We start from the raw sequence: 12,689 nt of genomic DNA on the forward strand, positions 1-12,689 counted from the left end.
TTCAGAGTTGCCTATCTTTGCAATATTGCTGTTGTATAAATTGTATTGTCCTCCTGGTTCTCCTCACATTACTTTACATTACTTCATAGAAGTCTTCATCTATTTCTCTAAAAACATCCCCTTCATCATTCTTATAGCACACAATATTCGATCTCATGCATATACATAACCTATTCGACCGTTGAATTGGTGAGTACCCCCTCAGTTTTCATTTTTTTTTTTGGCCATCTCAAAAAGAGGTGCTATAAATATTTTTGTACACATAACCCTGTTTCATCTTTCTTTGATTTTTTTGGGGTGTAGGCATAGAGCGCATAGTTTAGTAGCTTTGGGAGCATAGTTCCAAATTGCTTTCCAGAATGGCTGGACCAATTCACAACTCCACCAATAGTGCAGCAGTACCTGTTTTAGCTTTTGTCATTTCCCCTTTTTATCAACTTGTCCAATCTGATGGATGTGAGGTTATAGATATTATACTATAGTTATAGATATTTTACTACAAAACATTATTATTTGGACATGTTACCAAAATAAACTTAATAACTACTAAGCTTTTGAGTACTTGAGAATAGTATTGATATTGTAGATTATACATATACTCTTATGATAGATCACAATGTATTTTTCGTTATTATTCCCAACTACCACCAAATGGTGAGAGTACTCTGATCCTTTAAATATTACTCATTTGTAATGGAGGAGGTGGTGCTCATGCCTCAAATGGTTCTGAACTTAAGAATTTTAATTTTAGAGAACAGATTGCTTATATTCTTGAAATACTGGTTTTTTTAAATACTTAGCACTGACTTTTGTGCCACAGTCAAAGAGCTGACATTATATTTATCTTCTGGAATACCACCAGATGCTAGTTTTCCAGGTGGACTTCATTCCTGATAGGTGCCTACTTTTTGAAGAAAAAATTAGAAAACTTAAGAGTTATATAGGCCACTAAAATTAATACATTGACCCCATCTTGTTTGCACCTAGCTTTTCCTAGCTATTATGCTTTTCTTTTTCCTTTTTTCCATAACATGAGACCCACAGAATTGTAGACTTTTGCCTACAAAAATATATGCTTTCCCTGCAAATAGATAGCTAAGAAAAATGTCATTCATTCTCTCTATCTGTTTCTTTAATACCTAACATATCCTGTCTGGTACATAATAGGCACTTAATAAGTATTTGATTACATTAAATTGCAAGGTTTCTCTTTGGTTTTTGACATATACCAACTTCTTTGAATGTTTACTTTTGTTTTATGAAATCATTAAAAGAAAACCAATGCTTTTCTCTTAACTGTTTTAAAAGTACTTTGTAATGAACTTGAAAAATTGCACCCATAACTTTTAACTTTCAAGTATACGTTACGTGGCTAGTTGGACCTATGAAAGATCTCTCACCCATCCCACTTCCAGAAAGACTTTTTTCCCTGTCATCTTTATTATATACAAGGGATGGTCTTAGAAGCTCTAAAGCTTTATTTCTATGGTTAAATTTGTGCCTGAAAGGAAATTCTTTAAAGTATTTCAGGATTAAAATATATAAGTACTGGCATTGGAGAGAAAAGTATTGAAATATAATCTGGTTTCTACTCTTCTTTGGCTTGAATACTGACTCATTGCTTTATAAAGCTGTCTGTGAGCATAGTTTAAATAACATCTTATATGCCATTATGGGGATTTTTGGGACTTAGTGAGATTCTTTTGCATTCTATTTACTGCACATGTGCTTTAAATACTTTGAATTTCATTGTTTTGAAGTGATTTTTTTGTCCTTCTAAAACTTTAATTTTTAAAATATCTTCCTGCTGTAAGATAATTTTTAGAAAAAAATACATGTTTAACAACTTATTTCTAGTAATATTTTCATATATACACATAATGTAGAGGAAGCATATTGTAGTGGATAAAGAGTTGGATTTTTGAGATTTGAAGACCTGAGTTCAAGTCCTATCTCTGACCTTGGAATAGGCTTCTTAACCTCTCGATCTTCTGGGGTACAGCTCTCTAAGATAATAAGTTTGTGAACGATTAGAAATCTACTTCATGAAAAAGGGGTGCATGAAATGAAATCCACATGTCAATGAAATCTCAGGTCTAGGTCTCTTTTTTCCCCCCACAATAAAAAGTATGTTTCATTTGAATCATGGTATTAAAAAATTAAAATATACTGCTGCTTCTGTATTTTAAGTTTCTGCTATAAGCACATATCTGATTTTCCTTTTGAATAGCTTTGACCTACTTATTTTGAAAGAGGTGGTCCAAAAAATGGCAGGAATTGAAATAACTGAAGAAATAACAATGGAGCAACTAGAGGCCATGACTGGTGGGGAACAACTTAAAGCCGAGGTGAGTATTCTTTGAGATGCCTATGGAAGCTCAACCTCATTCTTTTCCTCTTGTAAAATAAGCCAATTATTAACAAATTTTTGAGTGAATTAAATGTTCAGTTCTACATGGCAGCATTAATTAGGTTTGTTCTTATTTTACAGTTATGTTTTATTTCCAAAAAGGTACTCTGTAGTTTCTGCATTATACTTTGTTACTGTAATGCTTCAATCAGTCAATTTATTATCTCATACATGTGGATACTCCCAGGATTGGCACAGATCACAACTCATTCATGACTCCTTTGCAAGTGTTGTCTTTTTTCCCATAGGTCCTGCACAGGTAATCTAGTTGCTGTGCTGGAGGTGTTCCTCTAGGCCTTCTGAAAAGAAAAAAAAAAAAGCAACGCTCCCTTCAAAACGCTTTTCACTAGTACCAGTACAGTACTGTTGTTTGTCCATCCTTCAGCTTCGCCACATAACCGACATCTCTCCTTTTCTGCTAGTACATTTTCTTGATGAACTTTCTTATGCCTGTTCTCTCTAAGTCTACCATGCATCCGTCCATTTTACTTTGGGTCATCTGCATCATGTAAGGTGACTCATGCTTTGAGTTTTGGTGATTGTGATGATCCACCAATCATTAACCAGTTCTATCAGTATTGACAGGAGAAAAAGTTGTATTAAAAAGTAACTGAGTCGTAGTGTGGTTAGCATTGTTGAAAAGCACTGCACAATTTCCTGAATGTAGTGAAACTCACTCTTTCTTCCTATTCAATTTTGAGTCCTATTCATTGTCCATCCCAGTTATATGTATGTCCATGTCCGTATGTGTATACACATATAGATCCACACATATAAACATATAGGGTAGTTGGCTGGGGGATGGGTAGAAACACTCACTGAACTGGCCATCTCACTAATGTCATTGTCTTTTATCCATTTAGTTTTTCCTCAATGAATTATCAGACCTATCTCTTGAGTAACTATTGATCTCATTGATAAAAGTCCTGTAATGTTCTAGGCCTTCATGTTAACAAACATAGTTTTTTTTTTTTGTTTTGTTTTTTTTTTGCAAACAGGAACATATGGAGGACATCATATAAAATCTCTCTTCTGTTTGGGTCTTATGTAGGATAATCCCTCCATGACTGTGCAGACGCTTTTGGCATATCTGTTTTATGCCTTGTTATGACAACAGATCATTTGGTTAGAGGGTCATTGGATAGAGTTTCCTGGTTGCATTTATCAAATCACCGTGTATCATCTTAACATACATGAACAACTCCCTGTTGGGGAAAAACTTTTAGGACTATGTTTTCTTCTACTAAATCAAATACTTTTTAGTAATCTAAAAATGAGCGTGGCCGGATCTTGTAGTCTCTGTACTTTTCAGTCAGTTGTGTGGCTATAAAGATATGTACTGTTGCAAACTGTTTTTGAAAGCCTGCTTGTTAACTTTTCTTAATTTCATCAAGAATGCTCTTTTGATGCAGTGGTTTAGATTATTTTCTTTTGCAAAGGTGAGAAAATTGACATTTGTGTTATTGTTCTTTTTGATTTCCTTTTTTGAGCAGTAGTAGAAACATTCATCATTTTTTCTTCTTTTGGTCTCTCCCCCTCTCTGAATTTTCTTGTAAAATGATCCTACAATGCTGTCAAGATTTTGATTTTGCTGGCCAGCATAGATTTTTCAGGATGTAGACTTAACCTGGTCCAGCCTCTTTTTCCTACTTCCTCTTTGCCATTTCATCTTAGGACATCTATCTAATACCGAGATGTTAGGGTCTATATGTGATAGTTCCTCTGTCAATGATGATGAAAATAGATTGTTATAGAAAGCTTAGCAAAACCATTCTATTTTCTCTTTGTTGTCCCTCCTGCCAGCTGCATCTGTAGATGCTCTTGAGATGATGTAGCTTAGTTGGGTCTTCCATCAAGCTTTCTGTGGAATGAATTTTTGCCTCCACTGCTTTTTGCCATTTTGTGAGTGCTATTTCTCTTAATCTTTCACCATCGTCTTCCATAGTGTATTCCAGGTAAATTTTTATTCTGAATGGGTGCTTCCTCATGTTGAAATGTCTCTCTACTTGGCAAGAAGATAGTGTTTGCTGACTAAGTGTCTGGGATCATTTAGCCTCATTGTGGCATCTGCATTGTATCTTTTAAACTTCAAGAAATGATGATAATCAAGGTCAATATCTTTTGCCTATTTCAAATTTCCATTTTTTGGGCATCTACAGCTTGTTTAAGGTCATCTTGGAGCTGATGTATTTGTTCTCATTGTTGTTTCATCTTTATCCTTTGTTCTAATTTTGATGTTGAGTTTGACTTTTGCTTTGTTGTGACTGTACAAAGTTATTTCTTATATGACTCACACATCACTACCCAGTCATTTACTATATCTAAAACACAGTGAATTTCATTTTTTTTTTGTCATGTTCAATCAACAAGTATATATTAAGTGTCTGTGAAGTTCCAGGCATTGTGCTGCTCACTGGAGTTATCAAAGACAAAAACAAAACATTCTTATCCTCAAAGACTTTACATTTCTATCGGGAGGGAAATAGCATGTAGAAGTAAATGCAAAATATGTTAAGTAATTTTAGGAGACACTAGCAGTTGGGGGAATGGAATTGGGAAAGATCTCATGTGGGAGGTGGCACTTGAGCTGAGTTTGAAGAGACCCAGGTATTCTAAAAGTTAAAGATAAGAAGAGAGCATTTCATGAATGGGGGATAGCCTTTGCAAAGGTACAGATCTAGAAGATGAGCTGTTTTTATACACACACACTCCCCAGCAAATAGGCCAGTCTGGCTAGAAGGTAGAGTGTGTAGAGTGGAATAACATAATCCTGGAAAGGCAGTCTAGAGCTGGATTGTGAAAGGTTTTAAATGCCAAACAGAAGAGTTTGTATTTTATCTTAGAAGCAATAGGAATCCACTGGAGCTTTTCAAGCATGGGATTGGTGTGGTAGGATTTTTGCTTTTAGGAATATCACTTTGTCAGCTGTGTGGAGGATGGGAGGAGAGGGAAGAGAATTGACTCAGGGAGACCAGTTAATTAGGAGATCATTAGAAGTGAGGAAGGCCTGAAATGTGTTGGTGGCCATGTGAGTGGAGAGAAAGGGATGTATACAAGAAAGGTGAAAGTAGCATCATTATCATCATTATTTTTAATAATAATGAAAGAAGTAGACTCAATAAGGCTTGGTAACTAATTGTATGTGGAGGAGGGAGAGGAAAGAGGCAAGGTTGATTACTAGGATGTGAACCTGGCTGACTGGAAGGATAGTCCTACTCTCAACAGAATTAGGGAAATTAAAACTGAAGGGTGGATTTTGGGGTAATAATAGTGAACTCGAGATATCTACGGGACATCCTGTTTGAAATGTTCAGATGGTAGATGATGATGTGGGACTGGAACTCAGGAATGATGTGAGGACTGGATGCATAGATCTATGAGTTACTGGAGTAGAGATTTTGGAACCCATGGAACCTGATGAAGCTATCCTTTGAGAGAGAAAAGAGAAGGGTTTAAGGTTTGAGCATTGGGATATACTCACATTAGTAGGTATGATATGGAAGAAGACCGAGCAAAGGAAACTGAGAAGTAGTGGCCACGTGGTGTAGGCAGGAGGAAAGTAGGAAAATAGCAGTATGGAAACTCCAAGAAGAGATAAGGATTGAAAAGAGGTCATTAGATTTGGCAATTAATAGACCATTGGTAATTTTGTAGAGAACAGTTTCAGCTGAATGATGATGAGCTTGGGAACCAGATTGCTGGGGATTTAGAAGAGAGGAAGTGGAGCTAGCAAATACAGTCAGAGAGAAGAATGCGTTATGGCCTGGAAAATTTGGGTGTACTTGGAGGCAGCCAGGAAAGAACCAGTAGTGAGAGAAAGAGATTGAAGATTAGAAGTAGGGACTGAGAGAAGATGGGATGGGTTTGAGATTATCAAGGAGAGAGGGCCATCTCTTCATCAGAGACTAGAATTAAGGACAATTTAGTTTGGTATGATAGGGGGATGAGATCAAATGACAACATTTAAAGTGATTTACAAAACTTAAAGCTTTATATAAATGCTGTTAGATATTGTTACGTGAGATGAGTAGAAGAAGGAACTTGGGATGGTAGGACAGTCAAAGCTGAGACAATATTCAGGGAAAGTATTTAGGAGTAGAGGGAGTGGAGGTCATTGTGAAGTAGAAGAATATGTTTAAGGGAGGAGTAAGGGATGAAGAGATTGAAAAAAGACCATGATTTGGTAATGGAATTTTGGCATTTTTGAACATGGATGTGCTTGTTTCACATGGCAAAATCAAGAGTGTGACCAGCCCTGTTTCTAGCTGAGATGGAGCGAAGGACTAGGTCTTGGGAGTAGATTGAAAGGGACTAAAGGACGTTAGGGTATTTGAGGAAATATCAGATATGTCAGTCTTGGCGCAGTCCATCCTCCCAGCCCACCAAAGTCATTACCTATCAAAGTATATTTTGCTGTGGTTTGGAGAATCTTGTGAAGCTTTTCGTAGAATTCCTCTATTTTCCAATTGCTCTTCCTCAGATGTTGGTACATAAGCTACAGTTATTTCCATTGCTTATGTTACATTCCTCATGGATACTGTGAGACAAGCTTGCCAGTTGTCCACTGAAATTTTATTTGTGGTTGGTTTTGGCTGCGAGATAAAACTGGCTCTTCTAAATCTTTTAATTCTCCAACCTTTCCACCAACTTTCTAATTAGTTGCAAATTTCTTTTGTCTTCTAGTTTTGTTTGTCATGCAGATGTCAGTTTTGATCTAGTTAGTTTCTTCTAATTGTCATTGAAAAGAACTGTCTGTATTATACCAATTTTAAGGATTCCAGAAAGTATAAAAGGAAGGAAGAGGCAGCAATATAAAAGTGTTGAACTGCCAGCATTTTAACTGTAGTCGATAGTATTCTATATTTAGGGAGCATCTCTTAGAGGAAGAGAAGCAGGGGATGTTGAAATTGTGGATTTATAATTTTATTTAAGGCACATGATTATTTGTTGTATATTTTTCAAAATAGGTTGATAATAAATTCCAACCTGGTAGAAGAGATGGAGAGAGCTGACCTTAGAGTTTGGTTCAAGTTCTCTTTCTGACACATTTTGACTTTGTAACCCTGGATGAGTCAAGTCATTTGACTTCTCAGTGCCTCCAGGCAAACTTTCTAAGATTACAATTACAGAAACAGTTGCTGATCTGCTTTGGTGGAGGAAATTTCCTCACTGGGGTTTCTTTATCCTGAAGAAGTCACATGTCTGGAACTTGTGCTATTTTGTGTGTGTGTGTGTGTGTATGTGTGTGTGTGTGCATTCGTAGAAACTTACTAATTTTTTTTTTTGGGGGTGGTGGTGGTGGTATAGGGCGGCTATTTTGGACAGATCAGAAACACTAAAAAATCCTCTCAGAGGTTAAAGGATGCATTATTGGACCATGATCTTGCCCTTCCTCTATGCTTGCTTATGGCTCAGCAGAGAAATGGTGTAATCTTTCAGGAAGGCGGAGAGAAACACTTAAAGCTTGTGGGAAAATTATATGACCAGGTAAGTAAACGTGGTTTGTCTTTTTTTAATAAATAGTTAATTTGGAGCACAAAAACTAGAAAACATTGTATACACATAATTAGATTGTATTATGCTCATTTATTCTCAAATATAAAATAGGGACTTCTTGTCTATAAAGCATGTCCGTCTGTGGTATATTTAAGGATTTGATACCAAAACAGATGAATGAGGGGTAGAATTTTTGTAGTAGAGTTGATTTAGTTAGTACATGTTGCATTATCTGTAGGTTTTCATCTAAATAGAAATTCTACAACTAATGTCTGTAAATTTTAATTTGTTTCATGATCAGCCTTCAAATATATCTTCTTTAATTTTGAATCCCAGACACAGATATAATTGTAATGGCTGTTGTCTTTTTTTTTTTTTTTTTTTTTTTTTACGAAATCTAGATTTTGATGTGTTAATAATTTGAAAGCCAAAGATTGTATATCAAAGTTGAAGGAATAACTGCATTTAGAAAGCAGTCTATAATGCAGGAGATTAGGAGACCATGTAGTTTTATTCTGAAAGAAATTTTTCTGAAACACAAGACATTTATGCTGTGATCTAGGGTAAGTTACTTTCTGTCACAAAATGTGACTTAACACTAGCTCAGAAGTCAGACTAGTTTATGACAAAACTGGAACTCCTTGTGTGACTTTGGATAAGACAATGACCTCTCTGGCCTGGCAGATTTTTTTCTTTGAAGTAAGAGTATCTGTAAGGTGCTCTAATATTTAGTGATTTTAAATTTAACTTTTGAGTCAGTGAAGTAGTTAATTTTAAAGCTCATTTTATCTTAAAAGGAAATCTTTACTTTGAAGAAATCTTGTAGTGTATTTATGTGATTATTTTTATCTTTGTTTTTTCAATTTAGTGTCATGATACCCTGGTACAGTTTGGTGGCTTTTTAGCATCTAATCTAAGCACAGAGGATTATATAAAGAGAGTGCCTTCAATTGATGTGCTTTGTAATGAGTTCCACACACCTCATGATGCAGCATTTTTCTTGTCTAGGCCTATGTATGCACACCATATCTCAGTGAGTAAATATTAAAAAATATTTCTAAAGTTTTCTGAACTAGGGCTTCATTGTGTGTGTGTGTGTGTGTGTGTGTGTGTGTGTGTGTGTGTGTGTGTGTGTGTGTGTGTATGAGAGAGAGAGAGAGAGAGAGAGAGAGAGAGAGAGAGAGAGAGAGAGAGAGAGAGACACTAAGACAGACGGGCAGAAAAAAAGATTACCAGTGATGTTCATTTATGGAAAGTTTTGCTTGTATTTTTGTTAATACCTGGGGCTTTGAGCTACCTGGAAAGAAAATCTTGTGTGAATAGATTCTATGAATTAGTATTTGACCATAGTCCAGAGTTATGCACCTGGCCAAACTTATGTAGAATGTTAGTTTTGAAATTGGTAGAGTCAATAATCTTAAAGCCTATGGATGAATCTACATACCAAAGAAAGCAATCATCTGTGCAATAAACATTTGTTTTTTATTTTTCATCCCCAGTCAAAGTATGATGAGCTTAAAAAAGCTGAGAAGGGAAGTAAGCAGCAGCATAAAGTTCATAAATACATCACGTCGTGTGAGATAGTGATGGCTCCAGTCCATGAGGCAGTGGTCTCTTTGCATTTGCCAAAAGTGTGGGATGACATCAGCCCCCAGTTCTATGCCACATTTTGGTCATTGACAATGTATGACCTTGCAGTTCCACGGAACAGCTATGAAAGAGAAGTCAATAAACTGAAAATCCAGATGAGAGCAGTTGATGACAATCAGGAAATGGTATGTTTTTGTTAAGTTTTTATTCTACTAGCTCACCTAGAATACCTTCTTAATGTTAACTTATAATTTACTGGCTCAGTTTAGCAGCTTTGGTCAAAAAATGAAGCTTTTCATGGTGATTCTAAACTTCTGCCTGAATGTATCATTTATATATTCATGGTGTATGTGGAGCTATTACCATCAATAAGGATTTGACTCTCTTCTTCTTGATAGCACTCTGTTAGGTGCTTTTAAGGGTTGTATGTAAGTTGTATATAATAAGGCTGCTGCCCCTCAAGGAAATTGTAGTGTGTTTAGAGAAAGGTAGCAAATTAAAAATGAGAGAAATTTAATTGCTAAACTGTTATTGACCCAAATACAGGGTATTGCCAAAGTCTTAATGACATTTTAAGCCTTAATAGCTTAAAAGAGCACTAAGACTCATGGAACATTGTATCAAACAGTTGGAATTCAAAGGCTCAGTATAAACATGGGCTGGAATAGTCAACTACACTTCAATGGAGGACTTGGGTTTTCAAGCATGGGTAGTATTTGAATAAATGGCAAGAAACGGCTAGGGCATTCTAGGAAAGAATAGCCCAACCACATCAGCAGAGGTGTAAAGTGAGAATGAATATGAAGTATTTAAAAAAGAAGGACATCTCTTTGACTAGAGTGGAGGATATCTATCTATCCATGTACACATTTATGTATGTGTGTGTGTGTGTGTATATATATATATATGTATATATATGTATGTATGTATATCTATCTATCTATGCATCTATATATATGGTAGTAATAAAAAAAATAAAGTTGTATAGATAGGATGGGGCCAGATTATGAAGCATGTTGAAAGTTAAGTAGAGGAGTTTTAGACTGTACATGGTGGGGCAGCCATTGTTGGGATTCTGAAAAGGGGGAATGATATGATGAAAATAATATTTAGGTAACGTTGGTCTGACATCAGTCTATAGTTGGGAGTAGTAGGTTTTTGTCGAGGAGAGGGATTGGTAGGTACTGGGGACTACTAGAACACTGCTCCAGAAGCCTTGGCATAAGGAAATGAGAAACTAGACAAAGGTGCAGTGAGAAAAGGGGGTGACATTTTAAAGGAAGAAGTGATGGCTGTTTAGAAGACTGTAGATAAGAGTGAAAGAGATTTCTCACTACGGAAACTGGAACAATGGTTGTGCTAAGGAGAGACACAGGAAGAGGAATCCATTTGCACGGCAAGGATAATGAGTAGAGTTTTAGGGGCTGTTGAATTTAATGTGAAAGCAGCATATCCTCCTCTAGGATATTAAATTGCAAACTATTGGAGATCAGGTTTAGAGAGATGGATTTTGCAGTTCTTTGCATTGAAGTAATTGAAGATATTGCAAAAATATCGCTAATTCAGTGATCTTAATATTTCAAGAAAATTAAGAAAGGGGGAGATAAATTGTACATAATTAGAAAAAATCACATTTATTTATTACCCATTAGCCTCCAAATAAAAAGAAAAAGGAGAAGGAACGGTGTACTGCCCTTCAGGACAAACTTCTTGAAGAAGAGAAGAAACAGATAGAACATGTCCAGAGAGTTCTGCAGAGACTAAAACTGGAAAAAGATAACTGGCTTTTAGCAAGTAAGTTGATAGGAATAATTCATTCCCCCAACTGTTAAACTTTAAGAAAGACTTTCTGATCTTAGAGCTGTTTTTATATGTGTGTTAAGTCTATTAGGTAGTTTACTCTTATGTGGCTCTTAATTTTGTAAATTCAGAATTATTCTCAGTTGTTCTCTGAGGGAACCAATGGTTCACAGAACTATGTGAAAGATTTTTTTAGAAAATGCTTCATAGGTAAAGAAAACTACCCATTAATGACAATTTACTTTGCACATGTCTTTCTCTGGGGGTTTTTGTTTTTATTTTTGGAAAAAGTATAAATTAAGTCAGAAAATGTATAGAACACAGATATGAATTTTATCCCTGGTGTAAATTTTTTTGGATACCAAATGATGTATTTGCTAGTGTTTTGTACAGTAAGCCTGCCAGTTTTTATGGCTATTAAATTTGTAATATCTTTGATTGAAAATGCAGAATTCATCCCTTAATTTCTTTTCCTTCTTTTTAGAATCTACAAAAAATGAGACCATCACAAAATTTCTACAACTGTGTATATTTCCTCGCTGCATTTTTTCAGCCATTGATGCTGTTTACTGTGCTCGTTTTGTAGAATTGGTACATCAGCAGAAAACACTTAATTTTTCCACACTTTTGTGTTATGATCGAGTAAGTTCTGTGTTTTACAGTTGTGAGACTGTAAATAGTATTTCTTACAAGTTTAAAAAAAATTTCCTAGCATATCTTAAGGAACGTATTAAGGTTTAGCAGTTGGGTCTATCTATATGTAGTCTCATAGGTAGATATGCTCTAATCTTTCCCACCCCCTAAATGCAAAACATCTCCATATACATATAGGAAAGATTTAATGGAAGGACCAATAAAACAATTTCCTTCCAGCTGTTGGTGTTGATGTATTCTTCTTTTTTTAAAAATGTATGCCTCTTGCTAGTCAAGTGACTGCTGTACACTAATGTTGGATGGCTAATTCTAGTTCCTCTCTGGCTCTCTCTTTCTTTTGCTCTTAGGGGAACCTCTGTAAAGGATTGCTCTCTCAGTGGAGATTGACCATATCTCAAATGAGATAATATTGTTTAAAAAATGGTGTTGGTGTTGGTGGGGTTGCTTATAGCACAGTGTCTGGCACATAGCAAGCACTGTGTAAATGCTTATTCTCTCCCTTCCCTTACCTGTATGTCTGATTGAGTAAGAGTGTGTCCTTCAGTACTTTTCAGGCACTTGCAATTTCGTTGGTGTTGATCACTTTTCACTGATGCAGAGTAGTGAAACCCCTTTTGTTACTTAGCAGTGGTCTTTGGAAATTGATGTCGCTGAAAAGCTAATTGTTCTCTCTCAACATGGTGATGACTCCCAGGGCTAGCTGAGATAGTCTGAAGAATAACCCTAGCTTAGGCCAATA

At 35.8% G+C, this 12,689-nt stretch overlaps 1 protein-coding gene across 10 annotated transcripts in view; it reads left to right on the plus strand.

Annotated features, from left to right (window-relative positions):
• Positions 1-12,689, plus strand: part of THOC2 (THO complex 2) — a 98,919-nt gene that overhangs the window by 62,350 nt on the left and 23,880 nt on the right. For all 10 annotated transcript variants that reach the window (XR_005009218.1, XR_005009217.1, XR_005009219.1 and 7 more), the window contains exons 20-25: positions 2,231-2,348; positions 7,718-7,897; positions 8,775-8,939; positions 9,406-9,681; positions 11,149-11,290; positions 11,781-11,938. Coding sequence is in view for 7 of the 10 variants with exons in the window: in XM_036739882.1 (XP_036595777.1) it covers positions 2,231-2,348; positions 7,718-7,897; positions 8,775-8,939; positions 9,406-9,681; positions 11,149-11,290; positions 11,781-11,938 (1,039 nt within the window). In the remaining 3 variants the exon portion in view is untranslated. The remainder of the gene's footprint in view (positions 1-2,230; positions 2,349-7,717; positions 7,898-8,774; positions 8,940-9,405; positions 9,682-11,148; positions 11,291-11,780; positions 11,939-12,689) is intronic.

Source organism: Trichosurus vulpecula, chromosome X (assembly GCF_011100635.1).
Source record: "Trichosurus vulpecula isolate mTriVul1 chromosome X, mTriVul1.pri, whole genome shotgun sequence".
In the NCBI taxonomy this organism is placed as follows: domain Eukaryota; kingdom Metazoa; phylum Chordata; class Mammalia; order Diprotodontia; family Phalangeridae; genus Trichosurus; species Trichosurus vulpecula.